The 18,610-nt window shown below is 38.7% G+C and overlaps 1 protein-coding gene across 50 annotated transcripts in view; it reads right to left on the reverse strand.

The window, feature by feature from the left end:
• Positions 1-1,399: 1,399 nt before the first annotated feature.
• The window catches only part of MEF2C (myocyte enhancer factor 2C), a 178,324-nt gene continuing 161,113 nt past the window's right edge, over positions 1,400-18,610 (reverse strand). For 25 of the 50 annotated variants that reach the window (XM_060415296.1, XM_027969167.2, XM_060415267.1 and 22 more), the window contains 4 exons: positions 15,991-16,163; positions 13,438-13,567; positions 12,453-12,588; positions 1,400-6,101 (listed from right to left, as the gene is read on the reverse strand). In XM_060415296.1, the coding sequence (XP_060271279.1) occupies positions 5,780-6,101; positions 12,453-12,588; positions 13,438-13,567; positions 15,991-16,163 (761 nt within the window). In that variant the 3' untranslated portion in view covers positions 1,400-5,779. 50 annotated transcript variants of the gene reach the window in all.

Here is an 18,610-nt window from a genome sequence, read left to right on the forward strand (position 1 = left end):
CTAGTTGTTGTGACCTCTCCACAACCTCCTCCAACACCTACAGATACTATAAACAGGGTGGGCCACCATTCCTGCAAACTTATCTCCTGCTCTCCCATCCCTGTGCCGTGGTCCCTGCTATTTCCTCCTTGTAGGTCGCTCTCGTCCAGTAATTCCCAGGGCTCACTGCAAAGTGAAAATGTCCTTTCTTAAAGAGCAAGGACAAAGTGCCTCTCAAGCTACTACAATTCAAACTTTCCACGTTTGTCTCTGCGAATCGCCTCTGCTCACACCCATGCTCTATCGTCCTAAATGACCTCACTTACAAAACTGAAAGATTATCCAGATGGTGGCCACAGAAGCAAAGTGGAGGGCCACGTGGGACTGCAGAGGTCTTGGGCCCACAAAGCCACCCTGTCCTTCTCCATCCGGGCCTTCCTCCCACCCTACCCATTTTTTGTCTTTTAATCTCCTATTAGGTTCTAAGTTTATTAAGAGCAAGAGCTAATCTTCATTCATCCTGGAATCTGCCACATGAGTTACGCGTGTGCTGTGCTGTGCTGAGTTGTTCAGTTGTGCCTGACTTTATGCAATCCAACGGACTGTAGCCTGCCAGGCTCCTCTGTCCACTTAATTTCCCGGGCAAGAATACCAGGGTGGGTTGCCATGCCCTTCTCCAGCGGATCGTCCCAACTCAGGAATTGAACCTATGGTCTCTTGTATTTCCTGCGCTACAAGCAGGTTCTTTACCCAGGTGAGCCCCCTGGGAAGCCCCAGATTACATATTAATAGTTGCTTAATAAATGTTTGCTGACAATGGATAAAGAGAACAGTTCTAGAGTTGGCTGGCCAGTGCCTCCCTGACTTCCTTTTCAGTTCCTAAATTAATCTCTATGGTGATCTAAGGACATTTCCTGTAGAAATTATAATTAAGTTTCACCAATGGAGATACTTTATGGTTTCTAAAAATGGATGGATCCACTAATTCTCTCAAATACTGAGACAGATGCCTATGTTTCAACCGCTTTGGGTTAAAAACACTTTTCTGATGAAGAAAAATAAGTCTGGAAGTGCTTTAAACATGGGGTTGCCTTGCACAATGACTTTTGGAAAAGTCTGTGTATGTATTGAAGTAATTTATCAAAGATCATCAGGGGACTGATTTGATAACGAGTTCAATCACTTGATGAGAAACCCGAACTTCCCATACTAGGTGTATACCTGCATAACCCCAAGAGCAGAGATCCAATTCACATTCTCCGTCCCTGCAAAATACAAATGCCCTGGCTTTTGAGTATTTTGAGTTGAAGACTAGAAAGCTCACTTGTGCTTGTGGGAAAAGCTGCTTTAAGAAAACAAGAGAAAGTGCGATACATTTCAACAGCCAAACATTAAAAAAAAATGCACCACAGACACTGCATCACTAAGAAAGCCAGTAACTTTACTGAATTGTCTGCAAAATACAAATTATACCTTATTTCCAGCAGGAGAAACTTTTGAAAATTCCCCACTTTTATTCACTACAGACAGCTGAATTAAGTCCCTTGAGATACACAGATGTAGTTTAACTTAGTTATAACATCTTGTCATCTAGTGGCGACAAAGTCCAGCTTATGCCGCTGTGAGCCTCTATTTGAATATTTGTTGCAAATGCTTGTATGCCCTCATTTACAAGCTATTTTAATCACTGTCATTTAATGGAAACAAGTCCCCAGAAAAAGAAAAAGAAGAAAAATGATACAGCAAACCATCTGAAGCAATCCAAGTCCTATGCCTACAGTGACCCAGGGCGGCTTCGTTCAAAGAGAACACTGGTTCTGCATTCAAACCACAATGGGATCCGTCTCTTAGCTGACCTCTCTGAATTAAACTGAGGTATGGATCAATTTGAGGTATGAACAGGGAAGGCAAAATGCAATACTCGATTGTGGAAATAACCAAAATGGACAAATTTAATGTAGAAGATATGTGGCCTGGATTGCTCCACATCTTTGGTTAAAACATATTAAGGAAAGCCTTTAATTACATCTTGTAGTCTGAAGCATTCTAACAGACACCAGTATTCCATCAATCTTCAAAAGATCTGGAGTGGCAGGAAATTAATGCCATATATGTGACGACATCACAGCAGATGGCACGAACGGGAACAGATGAAGTATGCCATGCTTAGGCAACAGCCTTTATTGAGGGTTCAAGTGGCTGCTTCTTTAAAAAAAAAACCAACACCTTTTTTTTTTTTTTTGAAAGAAAGAAATACAAAGCATTTACTCTCTGGAAAAACAAACACAAGGATAAAGGGGGTGAAAAAAATGCTATCTCTAAATTAAAAGATGGGTATGTAGGAAAAATAAATACATAAAAGTGTGAGAGGGCAGACATTCTTTTAAAAAGTGTATTGGAATTTTAAAAAATCTTTAGTTAACTTTAAAATGATCTGAGGATGACAGGTATTTTTATATTCATCATTATAAAATGCTAAATTCCACCTTTGGGAAAAAATAAGCCATTTTACTAAAAAACACAATTTTAAAAAAGGTTGAAATGAACAGCCCTCCATGCACCAATGCATACAGGTTGTGCAGCTCGCAGATATTGCATCAGTGTTATCAGTATTTAAGCTTAATATTACCAAAAAATCTTCTAAAATAGGACTAGATATAACAATACTTGTAAGCTGTGTAAAATGCCACTTATGGTTCTTTTACTTGCAATGAAGAATGTTGCCTAAAATGTTGCTCTAGGATGGGTTATGCAAAATAATACTCCCTCAGGGCTCTGCCCTAAACTCCTGAATACAAAGGATTTACCATGATAAAAACCCAAAACCATACTAGCTTTGCAAATACAACAAATGGTAAATTACAGATAAGGGCAAAGATAGCGATGTTTACAGAAAGTGACTCATCACAATCAAAATTGTGCTTCTTCTCATTAAATCATCTTTAAAATATTCTCAGATTATCCCTTTGCCGTCTTGCCACCACTTTCTATGAATTCAGTGGTGGGAACAAGAGATGACTGGCATCCATTCTCAAGTGATTCTGTTCTTTCCATGTTCTTATAAAACTATTGTCAGACCTGCTATGAATAGCCAAGGCTTCTGCTGGTACTTGAGCTTACTTTATCTTCAGCATTTAGAAAATCACTTTTTCTTTGTTGCTGAGGCAAATTGCAGGTAAAAAAAATTAATATGGCTATTTTTTCATATTTTCACATAGTGACCCTTTCCCACCCAGTGGTAAGTTATTGATAAAGTGTTCAGAAATGACAAACAACATTTGTGACGTTTGCATATTTTATACACATCAAGTTGTAAGGATGGATTGTTAAGAATGGGATCAAGTCTATGGTGAGGAGAATGATTTTCCTTAGTTTTTTCCCCTGCGTGTGAATGTGTGTGTTTTTAGGGATGACTTTCTGTTTTTCCTCTGCATAAATGTTTTTCTTTTGTGTTTCATGGATACCTTGAGGAGTGGGATAGATGAAATGGTTGATAGAGTTTTTCTTGTTTGATTTAGTATATAAAAACGTTAGTACAAGGCAGGCTAGCATCCTATATGGATACAACCAAAGGTGCATTGTGGTCTAATTGTGGATTTCAGATCAAGTTAAGAAAAATATAGCCTCGTTAGTAAGGTCTCTTGGCTTTTGCCACCCAGTGGCAGCCTTTTACAAGGAGAAACACATAGCAACTACGCAAGAAAAAGAAAACAATGGATCAGAAATGCCCTACACCTGGTATAGAGTGTCAGTCTTACTGTCTCATCTTCTTTGCTGTGCATGTCAGTGTGTACGATTGGAGATGAATCGACAGATCTTCACATTCCAAGAGAAGGAAAAATCGTTCCTAGACTGAAATCTCTTTTAAACAATAGATATCAACTTTTTTTTTTTTATGGCACTCACTTTTTAAAGGGTCTGAAAATTAATCCCTTATAGACGAATATTAGACAAGAGTCATCATTATTAAAAAAAAAAGGGACATAGAGAGGTTCTTTAATGGGATTTCTTGAAATGGCTATTAAATCTCTTTATTGAAGAAAAAATAGATGACATACATGCTTTATGCAGAAGTGACATTTGGGGGTCCTGACACATCGGGGTTGTTCAACAGTCCTATATTGCTGACAAGATTGTGGAGGGTCAGTTAAAATAATTAAAAACGGATGACGAAGCAACTATCCCTTTTCCTGCTTCCTTCTTATCTAGCACCCAGTCTTTCACATTTTTCTTCTGTGGGAATTTATAACTCATGCATCAAGCAAACTCCATATCACTTGTTTCTAGGGCTATATTGGCAGGACATGTGCCCCGACACAGCTCTCTATTCTGGGCATATTTCTTAAAAGCATTATCAAATTCTAGGCTGAAAACCAACCAGAAAATTTAGGATATGGGCAAGTTTAGGGTATTTATTCACTTACTGAATTCCAAGATGCTTGGTGAAATGGTGAGATCAGAAAGGGGCCCTGCATTTGATAAAAATGCAAAAACAAAAACAAAAAATAGCATGAAAGAAACTAATTAGTATATACAATGGAAGTCAGTTGACCCAATAGATTGCTAATGGATTAAAAACAATTTAGGGTGTTGCAATGTGATATGTTCTAATCCCACAGGTTATCCTTTTGACAGCTGACCTTGAACTTATAAAATGTATGCAGAGTCAAAGAAAACAGAAAGAAAATAGTTACTCAAATGTGCAACTGCACAAATATACCCCCCTCCCGCTATTAAGATAACAAAACTTCTGCTATTACCATAATATTATATATATTAGAAAGCTATACACAAGCATGTTAATTTCACAGATTTTTTAAAAGATTCTTAATATTTTATATAATTAGAAATACACATTTCAAAAACAAAACTTCTACAAAGAGAAAACAGTTATCTTGGTTAGCAAAGCATGGAGTTCCTCATGGCTTGGGTAGGGTAGTGCTTTCTATACAAAAAGTCCTTTTTGGTTTTTTTACAGGACTGTTTTAAAATATTAGCGAAGCTATCAAGGGGGAAAAAAACACATTTTGGCTTAAGTAAACTACAAAAAGCCACAAATGCTTTGCAAACTCTGTCTTACCTTTTATATGAAAATAAGCAAAATGTAATGTACATATTTTTATATTTTTATTTAATAAGAGATGCAGACCCAGATTTATTTATTTATTTAATTAAATACGTTAGCCCTCAAACTCCACATTTTTTAAAAATAGGTATGGTCCTCTTTTAATGGTCATCGATCCTTGTTTCATGAGTGCCATACGTCAAGGATGTGCCTGCAGGTTTGTGAGCATTCTCGGGGTGGGTATTAGGTGACCTGGTGTGTTCCTAACGTTTAACCGTGGCCACCCTTTGCCGGGTCTGTCCAAAAACATCTATACACTTTTCTATATGTTGCATAACAGCTGCTCTCTCTTTCAGTAAAGATCTGCCGCTTTTGGCAAATGTTTCCTTTTGTCTATTTACATGTAAATAACGTTGAACCTGCAACATGACACTATCTATTGTAACATACATTTTGCAAAGGAGCACAACAGTGAAAAGAAGTTAGCCTTAAAATCTATTTTGTACAAGTGTTCTGTTGTACAACTCAAGTGCTAAGCTTATCTCAGCATTTCTGTTTATCTTTATACTGTATCACTGAGGCAATTTAAAAGTACTTTTACAAAACAGAGTACCTGACTTTTTTTTTTTTTCCACACACAGCACATATAATGCATATCGACCCCCCTTCCCCATTAAGGTATAGCACACACACACACTGCAAGAAAAAAAAAAAAACTATTAAGTAATAATCTGATCATGTTGCCCATCCTTCAGAGAGTCGCATGCGCTTGACTGAGGGACTTTCCCTTTCGTCCGGCGAAGGTCTGGTGAGTCCAATGGGGGAGTGGAATTCGTTCCGGTGATCCTCTCGGTCGCTGCCGTCGTAGGAACTGCTACAGCTGCTCAAGCTGTCAACAGGAGATCTCCCCGCCTCGTGGCGCGTGTGTTGTGGGTATCTCGAAGGGGTGGTGGTACGGTCTCTAGGAGGAGAAACAGGTTCTGACTTGATGTTGAGGCTTTGAGTAGAAGGCAGGGAGAGATTTGAACTCTGAGATAAATGAGTGCTAGTGCAAGCTCTGTAGGAGGAAAGGAAACCCAGTTACAGATTGAGGAGGCCTGGAGCCCCCAGGAACTCACAATTACATAAAACATCAGCTTAAAGATTTGCAGCGACATCAGAGCATGCCCAGGGGAGGAGAGCCAGGTGCTTGAAAGCACTTGGGGGCATCGCCTTCTTCGAGCGATTGGGATGCTTTTGTTGATTTGCCTGGTAATAATGACTTCGTTTAACTGGTCCAGGCCTCTGAATGATACCTCTAGTCTCCCTAAATGTACAGGTTACAGCTTCAGGAAGCTCTTAACAAGACACCCTGGAAAAAGCATTTTCTATGTCTCTAGAATTTCTCCCCAGACTAGTTCCAAAATATCATCCAAGAGTTAACGATACAGGGTTTAGGTTCTGAATTAAGACTTCTTTGATTCAGTAATACCTGTGTTTGAAAATTACTGTAAATTGCTTACTAGGGATATAAATGTTTCCCTCATTTTAATACACACATTAAGTTGCCTAGTCTTCAGAAAAAGTGAAGAGAATTCAAATTTCAAATAAATAGAATCCATAAAATGCTACCCATAAGCATTTCTGATGAAAAGCTTGGGAGGGGGAAAAATGGGGAAGGAAATTTTCAGTACTGGCTTAAAAACACTCAGACTTCCTGCCCCACTAAAACTGTTAAGAGAATCTGACTTTCTTCATGTTTTCTCAGTTACATGGGATGAAAATACTACACACAACTACCTGAATAAAACTATTGCTAGTCTCTCCCTGCTAAAGATACTAAGGAGACCACTCCTCTAATTTATTATTGTCATTAGTTGAGGCATGTTGTAAAGAAGGATTTACTGTGGTTTTATGGTGTTTATAACCCTTAATCCCCCTTAATTTCAGGACAGCATAACTTGCCCTTCTTCCAAAATATGGGAGAATTTGATACTTGAGGTTGTGAAGGGAAAAGCATTAAGGCTTTAGGCATAGACTAGCAATCACAATGACTTTGATCAGTATAAACCATAGTAATACTGCTGACATCAATTTTAAGATGCTTGTATTGTTCTTATGTTCTAAGTGGACTGACATTCACGGCTAGAGTCAGTGTTAGTAGCCCATATTGTCAACATGGAGCAGACATCTCTTTTTCAGAGGAGAGTGGAGGTAAAGAATAGTCCATAGACATACCTATTTAAAACAAAGGAGAGCAAACCCACCTATGCATGCAGGTAACTATGTCACTTTCCAATGAAGAGAGTCAGATGGTATTCAGTACTAAAACTGTCATTGTAAGCAGTGAGAAAATGGGTATATATTTCAAAGGAAAAAGAGGAATAACTTGGGGCTTGGTTTTTCGGAGATGCGATTCAGGTTCAAGTTATAAAGAGATACAAAATTAGAAATGAGCTTATCTTTGAGTGATGTTTTATACAAAAGCACCACCTACTGGCAAAGAATTACTTTCCTACTCTTATTAACAGATGAGCTAATGTTGAGATTAACATAAAGGAGAATTGTTTGTTTCCTTAATAAGGCTTGCTTTCCTTTGCTTTTATAATCTTACAGAATCAAAGCAGTCTCAGCATTTGTATCAAGATACCACATGGAGTGTCATTTTCAATCACCTGTTTATACTTTTATTTATTTCTTGCTTTTATTTTATACTGTCTATTAGTATACTAATTCTCTAAGGGTTTTAATTAAATAATCTTTAAATAAAGAAGATATTGAAATGAGGGGAGAGAGCCTGTATTTCAAAAGGATCCATAGTGGTGAACTATTTTATCTTGGTTCAGAGTTACTTAATGATTCATTTTGATGTGAGAGGAAATCATCTTTTGATTTCTGGAAGAAAGAATTTTCCTGGCTCTGGATGAGAAAGACTATTTCACTAAAATTTAATTAAATGCTTCTACTATGAGTCACACAACTGTTTAATGATGAATGTCAATTAAGTGTCTGAAAATAAAGTGGCATATCAATAAATACTTTTGTCTGCCCTCTGACATTTAGATTGTGTCTTCACAGGCAGGGTGACATGAAAAATTAGAAAACAATATTTGGTAAGTTGAACCAGTATAAGCAGTTAATCTCAACAGACTGAGCAAAACATAATTGAAATGATATTTCTTTAACACAGCTTTTGGAAGCGGCTTTTTCTACTTATTCACTCTTCTCCCAAAGTCAGCTGGCTTGTAGAGATTTTGCTATATCTCTTCCTCAAAAAAGATACAATACTTATTGTTTATCCTTTTCTTCAAACAAACAGGCTAGTCTCCAAGATAAGATAAACTTAGTTGGTGGCATTTCATTTGACACTGAAAGCATTTATGAAGCATTTTGAGCAGTTCTGGGGACACTGAATTCACAGTAATGAATTATAAATGATATCTTAGGTTCAGCTTCATTATACTGTGCAATGGGATTCAGAACAGAATGATGTTTAATTGCCTAGTCTCCATTATCAAAGAAGTATGTTCTTGAAAAGAAAAAGGAACATTAACATCACTTAATGAGTACATCAAGGCTGTATATTGTCACCCTGCTTATCTAACTTTTATGCAGAGTACATCATGTGAAATGCCAGGCTGGATGAAGCACAAGCTGGAATCAAGACTGCTGAGAGAAATATCAATAACCTCAGATGTGCAGATGACACCACCCTTATAGCAGAAAGTAAAGAAGAACTAAAGAGCCTCTTAATAAAGGTAAAAGAGGAGAGTGAAAATGTTGGCTTAAAACTCAACATTCAGAAAACTAAGATCATGGCACGTGGTCCCATCACTTCATGGCAAATAGATGGGGAAATAATGGAAACAGTGAGAGACTTTATTTTTTTGGGCTCCAAAATCACTGCAGATGGTGACTGCAGCCATGAAATTAAAAGACGCTTGTTCCTTGTAAGAAAAGCTATGACCAAGCTAGACAGCATATTAAAAAGCAGAGACATTACTTTGTCAACAAAAGTCCGTCTAGTCAAAGCTATGGCTTTTCCAGCAGTCATGTATGGATGTGAGAGTTGGACTATAAAGAAGCTGAACACCAAAGAATTGATGCTTTTAGACTATGGGGTTGGAGAAGACTCTTGAGAGTCCCTTGGTCTGCAAGGAGATCCAACCAGTCCATCTTAAAGGAAATCAGTCCTGAATATTCATTGGAAGGATTGATGCTGAAGCTGAAACTCCAATACTTTGGCCATGACTCACTGGAAAAAACCCTGATGCTGGGAAAGATTGAAGGCGGGAAGAGAAGGAGATGACAGAGGATTAGATGGTTGGATGGCATCACTGACTCGATGAACATGAGTCTGGGTAGCCTCCAAGAGTTGGTGATGGACAGGGAAGCCTGGTGTGCTACAGTCCATGGGGTCACAAAGAGTCGGACACGACTGAGTGACTGAACTGAATTGAACATCACTTAGCTATACTAGACTCAGAGATAAGCATGTTGGTCTACTTGTTCTTGAGAACGCAGTTTTGATACAGATACAGATAACTGTGAGATACTTCCTATGTGTGGGTGATGAGGAGGTGCGTGGGAGACAGAAGCCAGATACGCAAGTTCCCACATCTAGCCCTGCTGTAGGATTCCAGCTACTGGAGAGGCCTTCCTTCCAGCTGGGAAAACACCTACCTTCCCCATGGTGTTCAAAAATGAAACATGACTGGAGAGCTTTGTTCAAATTTCTTACTGCCTCCGCCTGGAAATTAGACTATCCCACTGTATTTAACCTAACCCTTTAAAAATCGGCTTAAAGTCATCTCTCAGTGTGTACTGAATACCCACAATGATAAAGCATGATGATGGACATGCTTCTAGAAGATAGGTTGTCTTTGTTAGGTGGTAGGAGAAAAACACCAAAACATTTGAGGGTCATTTTCTCAAATATTAGTATGAGGATGACTTTTGCTAACCCTTGATAGCAAGTTCCTTCTAGTCTGCTCTATCCCCTGTATCTGGTCAGTTTATGCTGTTTTTCCAACTTGCTTAGATAAAATCAGATACTAGAGAGTGCTAACAGTATAGTTTTGAGGATTTAAAGGTATTTCCATGAGCAAAATACGAAGATCTCTTTCACAGTTTAAGTCTGAGAAAGAATCGTGGTGACCCTCTTGGGCTGTGGGGAATATCTGCTTTGGTGGGCTGAAAGATATTTTACTCTGCTTTGAACACTGTATCTACTAGAAAGAATGTGAATTCACCACACAAGTATTTGAGACTAGTTTGGCTTGGGAAAATATCAATTTTTCAAAAAGTGACTGACATTGTAAGGAATAAAGGTAGCTTATATAATTTATTTTACATAAATATTGTAACTTGGGATTTTTTTCTTTTTGAGTTTAAGATTTAATTGTGTGAGCATAGGCTAATCCATCTGAAAGAATCTCCGTTTGAAAACTACTCTGTGTGTGTGTATGAGTGTGCTGGTGGGGGGGATTTGAGGAAGGAAGGAAGGAAGGAAGGAAGGAAGGAAGGAAGGAAGGAAGGGAGCAGAGAAGAAAGGCAGGCAGGCCAAAATTAGAAGGCCTGGAAGGGGTATCTATTTGAGGGATAAGGGAAGTGATTAAGTGCAATACAAACACATAGACTAAATTCAGAGTCAACTCGTGCACCATGAGACTTGGTGTTGAAAGCAACCGGAACTAAACAAAATGCCCCATCCTTGACTGCTGTAATTCAGTTCCTCACTAGTCCAGGGCTGTCCCTTCTTTCTCATTTACTGAAGCTGCTATTAAGGGCAGCAGAGAATTAGATTCTTCCCATGTAGAATAAAATAAAATAAAATTCTCTTCCCAGAAGCGAATTAAAAAATTGTAAGGTAGTTAAAATACATAAATCCATGTATTGCTATGTAAAAATGCAAATTTTCAGGTGTTACTGAAAACAAAAGAAAGCCATATCAGAGAAAATAATATGACTTTTGACACATAATCTCTAAGGAGAGCTAGTCCTATAATGGATGAATTTTGTGAAAAACTGGAACGGGGACCTTTACTTTTGACAAAAAGCAATAAATGGTGGATTTACTGCTGAACCATAGAAACACAGTGCCGTGTGCATGACTTTAAGAATGCCTGTTGGTACGATGTACTTAGTGGCAATTGCCTGAAAAAGTTACTGCAATACATGTCTATGTGGATAGTTAAACATTTCTAGCAAAATTTAAATGTTATTCTAAAAAGAGATATTGTGTTCTTGATCAATATGTGATATATCTTCAAAGTTAATCTTTCAAGGAAGCAGAGCAACAGTGTCAAGAGAATTTATTTTATTTTTAGGTTAGAGTTTCAACAATAGTAATTAGTGAGGAAAATGCACATAAGCATGTGAAAGCTAGTGGGGCTGGAGAGGGATAAGAGAAGCTCTGATATCAATCAGTAATTTTTATTCTAATCAGGATTTTATTCTCATTGTCTCCTTAGAATATGAACATAGAACTAGCTAACTATTTTAAACAAATGACTCAGCAGAAGGGTAAAAGTGGGGTAAACAAATAGCATTTTTCTAACATATAAAAATGGGTTATCTTTAAATATTTTATATCCTCCTTGTATTTTCTTTTGAAGATTAACTGAAGTTTTGGAGTTCTTAACCTGAAAGTCAAGTCTTTGGTTCATATTTTAAACTTAAAGATAAAACTAATGGTTTTATAAACAGTATTATTTGTGAATTTAGGGCTTTTTAAGATTTGAACCTTTCCATTGATAAATGACAGGAGTTACTTCTATAATATAGACATATCTCAAAAGCACCACAAGGGGGCAGAAAACAGACACCGTCTGACTTCAGAAAACAACCAAAACTATTTTTATACCCCAATTTAAATAATCAGTGTGTGTGTGTACATATACATATATGTATATTCATACAATATCTATGAATACACAACTATATTATGAGTATATTATAAATATATGAAGTCTGTATATCAGTGGAATAGGTGACCCTCTGAGTAATAGGCTAACTATGCTAATCACATTAAGAACTATGTGGTTTATGCGAAGCAAAAAAGACTCTCAAATAGTGCAAAAATTCAAAGAACTAATAACTGTAAATGTTTTCTTCTGTCCCATGTTAACTATGTGAAAGCTTAACTGAAGAGAACTTTACCACTGAGAGCAGTGGAAACAAATACAGCCTAAAACAACAGGAAAATAAAATGCCCTATTATCACAGAGCTTCCCCTCCTCATAAAGAAGAAAGAAAGTGATATTTAAGCCATGTGAAAGATATTCACCTGATAATTACTTTCAGATTTTGATCGAACAGAAACTCACATCCTCTAAAGGGACATTAGAGCACAAACTTAGAGGTTGCCATTTGTCACTTTAAAAACACATTTATGAAAGTGTGTTACGAAAGAAGTAATATTGCTTACCCCAGCTGGCTGAGGGCGGACGGTGGCATGTTGTGTAGGTGCTGTTGTTGCCAGCCAGTTACTGACCCAAGATGAAGAGCGCTGGCGGTGTTAAAGCCAGAGAGAGACGACAGGTCTGCACTACTCAGAGAGTACTCTAGAGCAAGGACGAGAGCAGAAGGCAAAAGGATTAATTTGGAAGTTACCAAATGGAGAACAGGATGATCATTTTCAATCTTTAGAATATTCTAGTATTGAATGATACACTTTAAAAAAATTTGGGCAGGGAGGGAGATAAAACATTAGGGACAATTTTAATTCAAAAGAGATATATACTATGCACCAAAAAATTAAGTATTCCATGAAAACTTCAACATAGTACAGGAAGCAATTTCAGTTTATTAGAACTACGATCTGGCATCACAGGCAGGTATCTAGTATTTGATGATCTAGAAACATTTTTTAAACAATCCTGAGAAAGTGAGCTTTCTATTGTTCAGTCACTAAGTTGTGTCTGACTCTGTGATCCCATGGATTGCAACATGCCAGGCTTCCCTGTCCTTCACTGTCTACTAGAGTTTGCTCAAACTCATGTCCATTGAATTGGTGATGGCATCCAATCATCTCATCCTCTGTCCCCGCTTTCTCCTCCAGCCCTCCCATCTTTCCCAGCATCAGGGTCTTTTCCAATGAGTTAGCTCTGGCCGAAGTATTGGAGCTTCAGCTTCAGTATTACATAAAAAAATAAAATAAAATAACAGCTCATTTTCCTTGAAATTGTTCTTCTATGTTGAATTCAGGTTGGGTTAACAAAACTTTTGGTCACTAAGAAAGAATCATGTGGATATTCACTTTGTCTTAGTAATGAATAGGTAATGGTATAATGATCTGAACACCACAGGTATTAAATAAAGCTTCCTAACAGACTAATAGGTAATATCATTTTCATTTTGCTTTTTAATAGAAAGTATTTAATGTATTATTTGAACATGGCAAAACTACTCACCGGTACCATATGTTGTTGAAATGGCTGATGGATATCCTCCCATCCCTTGTCCTGGTAAAGTAGGAGTTGCTACGGAAACCACTGGGGTAGCCAATGACTGAGCAGACTGGGAGTTATTTATCCTTTGATTCTTTTAAAGTAAATAAAAAGATATTATGGAATAGATTTTTTTAAAACTTAAAAACACTAGATTTCAGTATTAGTTTTGCACATAAAGCGATAAGTTGGTACAAATCTCATGAAATTAATCATTTAACATGTGTCTCTATGAACTCTGCCAACCCTATCATTTACAATCCTTCAAGAGACCAGCTGTTGCCATAGTAACCCATTACATCAGTATCTCCTAGGCAACTGAACTGGTAACAAGTTCCATAGCTTTATTATGGGTAAAAACAGACTATGTTGAAAACTGATGAAATATGTATACTGTACTTCCATTGTTTCAGTTTTTATTCAAATGCAAATTGAAAAAAATTTAAAATCAACCACGATGGTTTTTATGTTCAGTTGTATATATAGCAAGAGCAGATGGGTAGAGGGTTCATGCCATATTTTGACCAGCAGGTGGTGCTCTGACCACTTTTTTTCAGATTCTTCTAAAACTTCCCTCAAACTAGATGGCAAAACAGCTAACGTGTATATTTAATTCCTTAGAGCAAGGAGATTAAATATTCATATACACTTAAATATCGTGAGAATTTAATTCTTAGAAAAATAAGTATTTTTGTGGCTTTAAATAACTGAGGACATTTGTTTGTTACAATTGTACTGAAAATTAAATCTAAAAATACACTGAAAACACGGCACTTCACTTACAGAGGGTAAAACAGAAAAATAGATAATCTGGTATTTCACCTGTAAGTGATACTTGAAATTATTTCTAAATAATCAATGTTGACACACACTGACTCTCCAAATCTCTCCTTGTTACTGCTGCCACCTCTCCACCTAACAGTTGCTTTGGGTTTTTCCTTGCACGTAGCACTAAAGGGATGCGCCCTCACCACTTACCAAGAGCAGGTCGACATCCTCAGACTGAGAGCATGGGGAAGGAGTTTTATTAATTAGTGTCTGTAAATATTTGTACTTGGGCAAAATCTTTTCAACAAAAGGAAAAGCATCTTCTGACAGGCATGACAGTTTAAACAGCTTTAAAACTCAGACTCTAAAGACAACTCCTTACAAAGATATTCTTTGTTTTCTTTAATGAGCTGTTTGTCTCCAACGTGAAGACAATCTACCCAATTTTCAGCACAGGTCAGGGTTTCAACCATTATTATTTCACCACCACATTTTGAGGAAAAAAAAAAAAAAAGATGGTACTTTGAAAGTGCACTTCCTGGAGGAAGGGGGCAACTGCGCCTGGCTAGCACTGACAGAGACCTGACCCACAGCTCATGGAATCCCTGGGAAAGCATCAGTTTTAAGGCACTTGGAATCAATCTGCTGATAGGACAGCCTGCCATGCGTGGCCCAAACTGCTTGGTGATGGCCTGTGGGAGGTTTTATTTATTAGACCCAGCCTTTTCCAAAGGGAATGTTGCATATTATGTGAATTTTGGGGGGTTGATATTCAAAATTAATCTGCACAGTGCCATAATAAACTAATCAGCTTGCAGGACCGTTTTACCCTGAAGCTTGCCACAGAGCAGAGAAAGAAAAAAAAAAACGTGTTTGCAGAATGATCTAAATTTGTCTACTGAATCTTGGTTTTAAATGTTCTGTCGCTCTTAAGCAAAGCTAATTTGGAGAACACGGATGTAAGTCTCTTTGTTGTTGAATTTGGGCCCACAGGATTATCTTTACCTTAGTCCTTCAGACCCAGGAGAAGGAAAAATGATAGCTTCCAGGGATATTACTTATATTTCATATTTATTCTTATAAGTGCCACAACTTTTTTTTTTGATGGTAAATATAACCTTTGTTCTCAATTGCCTAGAATTTTAAGGCAATTTGTTTTTGAGAGGTAATTACTGGCATTAAACACATATTTGGAAAGGAGAACTGAGGTACTGCACAGGCATCTGATGTATTAAACATTATCACTGCAATATACCTAAGAGAAGAAATGCCAATTAACGGGAGAGAGTTCATTTAGAAATTATGAAAAAGATTTTTCACTGTCAGCACCTTAAGAGCATACTTATTTAGTTCAATCCTGTAAAAATCTTACGAAATACCTCACTCTGTGAGTTTGGTTCTACCAATGGTCAAATCATACATCCCATAAGCAGAGTACTAGGTAATGATTTTTTTTTTCTAATTATAAATTGGGGGCCTTAAAAGGGAATGTTTTCTTTGCCCCAGAACAGCAGCCCGATAATGGAGTTTATTAGATGTTGGTTCTTTTTTTTTTTTTTCCCATGGAAAAGGGAAAAGCAAACCAGTTACCAGAAATAATAGCTAAATCCAAACAGGGCTGCAGCAACAGCACTGACATGTTGATTTTCTGGGAACATGCAAGTAACCCATCAAGTCAGACAAATACAAAAACAGCAAAACGTATACAAAACACTATCAACATTTATTTAACATGGAATTTCACATTACCACTGATGGCATCGTATTCTTGCTGCCTGGTGGAATAAGAACTCGGAGGTCTGGTTTACGGTTATTCATCCCTAAATTCATGGGGGGAGGAGATTTCGCTTGCATATTCTTGTTCAAGTTACCAGGTGAGACCAGCAGACCTGGTGAGTTTCGGGGATTGCCATACCCGTTCCCTGTTAAAAGAAAACAATGAGAGCACTCAGGAAAAAAAAAAATCCGGACTCACAAAATGTTTCTAGAGCATACACTACATGATAGGATGAAGAAAGCTTTAACAGGATGAAACAGTAACGTACATGGAAAGTTCACAGGATGACTGACAACCTCCTTAGGAGCAACCCAATCAGTTCTTTAATATGCCGCTGAAGGAAGATTAAAAACTCCTAATGAGAAGAAACCTAAGAGACATCAACTTGTCCAGAAGCCAGCATATACTTTTATTTGTCTATTTTTTTCTCTTAGAAAAAAGTTGGGACGAAAGTCAGACAGTCTTTCAGGGCCTAAGAAAAGCACTGAATTGGTCTTGAACTTTAATTGACTAGCTCAGCGGAGGCCTGGCTGGCATGACTCACTCTTTCGGTTCAACGATTTGGGTTTTATTTTGTGTGTCTGTGTGTCCTTAAGCGAGGAAAGGACACACCAGCGAGGCTGTAGTTTCTAGGACATGTGGGAGGCGCAGCAGCCTCTCACACGCTTCGCTCTTCAGTTCCCCTTTTCTCAGCGATTTCTCCCGATGGCTCTCGAGGCTCAGTGGACGAACCTGAAGCCCTGCTCTCTTGCTCACGGAGAACTTCAGAAAGCAGGACTCCTTCTCAGAGCTGAAAGGAGAGGGTGAAGCCTCCACTAAAGGGCCGATGCCCAGGGCACGGGAGTAGCCAGCGAGTGGGAACTGTCCTGAAAGGGTTTTCTTGGGTCTCTGATGCTTAGTTCTTCCCCTCCCACTAGCAGACAAATGGCTATCTGAAGGTGCCCATTTTTTCAGAACTCAAAATACACCGGCCTGTGACCGGCAGAGGTGCAGAGGCTGCCGATGCAACCTGAGCTGAACCGGAAGCCCCTGTTTCCTCCACCGTCTCTGACTGGAGGATCGGAGAAACCACCCAGGCCAATTCAACAGCCCTTGCTGGAAACCCAGACAGCTGTTTTCTGGAGCTCCCTAAAGGAGACAGTCAAACCCCGTTGTTGCTGTCGCCATTATCATTATGGCAAAACCCCAGCCCCTATGACCCCAGGACGAATGATAACTGCTACGCTGTGGGGCAGCAGAGACAAGGCCCTGGTCCTCCAAGGCCCTTGCAGTCCTCTGTGGCAATCTGATATGGACGTGTACGAGACGCACACACCAAGACGGGGCAGCCTGGGGTGAGGTGCCACGGAGGAATCCAGATGAAGGGCTACTGGGTTCCCAGCAGGGAAGAGATTATCCGAACAAGATTCACGGGAGAGGCAAGAACTGACGTGGGTCCTGAAACAACAGAGGAGACAAAAAGATCTCTGGCCTTGTGACCGGGCACTAGGAGAGGGCCACGGTGGCGATTTATAGAGGACGGCCAGAGGCTCTGTGAGGATCCTGATGAGAAGGGAACCCATGAGAGAAGCAGCAGAGATTCTGAAGGAATATGGAGGGCTGGGCTGTGGAGCTCACTGGAGGTTAGCCTGTGAATTCCAGGCTACGTGTCTTGGTTTTAAATGGTGGAAATGCAGACCCCTGAAGGCTGCAGAGCAGAGGGAACACAGGCCCTGAAGGGGACAGAGGTCTACTAGCACTGGGATATTTTAGGAAGGTCTGATAGTGTGATCCAGTCTGGAAATTTCTGTGATGACCCGAGCTACGGGGAGGAATTAGGAAGGCAAAGCCTTAGTATATTTCAGGAGATATTTCTGAGCACATCTTTTGAATTAGAATCTATTTGAGGTACACTGTTTTGGCTTTCCAAGTAGCTCAGTGGTAAAGAATCTGCCCACCAATGCAGGAGATGCAGGAGAGGTTTCGATCCCTGGGTCAGGAAGATCCCCTGGAGGAGGCCATGGCACCCCACTCCAGTATTCTTGCTTGTGAAATCCCATGGACAGAGGAGCCTGGCAGGCTACAGTACATGGGGTTGCAAAGAGTCGGACATGACTGAGCATGCACACACAACTTTAATAATGTTTAGAGCATACTGGTTCTTCATATCCCTTTCATTTTACTTGCCTTATTTTAGGCATGAATAAACAGGCTGAATGTATAACAAATAACTACAAGATTAAATCTATCAATTGGATTATGCATAACATTCTCCACCTTACTAGAGGAAAAACCCCACAAAATAAAACAAACAACCCCCTCCTGGCAAAACATATCAAGTATAAAGTAGCTGCTTAAGAAATGTTGGTTGAATTTGTATATAAGCTGCTCTTCTGTAATAAAACTTCAAGAAAATTAGCTATATTCTCTAAAGCCAACTAACAATGCCAAAAGCCAAGAAGAAATTTGCACAATTAATTTGGACAGTTTTCTGTGGCAAAAGTGATTACAAGAAACAAACACATTTACCTTTTTTGGCTAGGAGAAATACAAAGGGTATGTTCACGTAGAAAGACATTTGATAAAACAGAATGCTCAGAGGACTTTTATATT

The sequence above is a fragment of the Ovis aries genome, chromosome 5, assembly GCF_016772045.2.
Source record: "Ovis aries strain OAR_USU_Benz2616 breed Rambouillet chromosome 5, ARS-UI_Ramb_v3.0, whole genome shotgun sequence".
In the NCBI taxonomy this organism is placed as follows: Eukaryota; Metazoa; Chordata; class Mammalia; order Artiodactyla; family Bovidae; genus Ovis; species Ovis aries.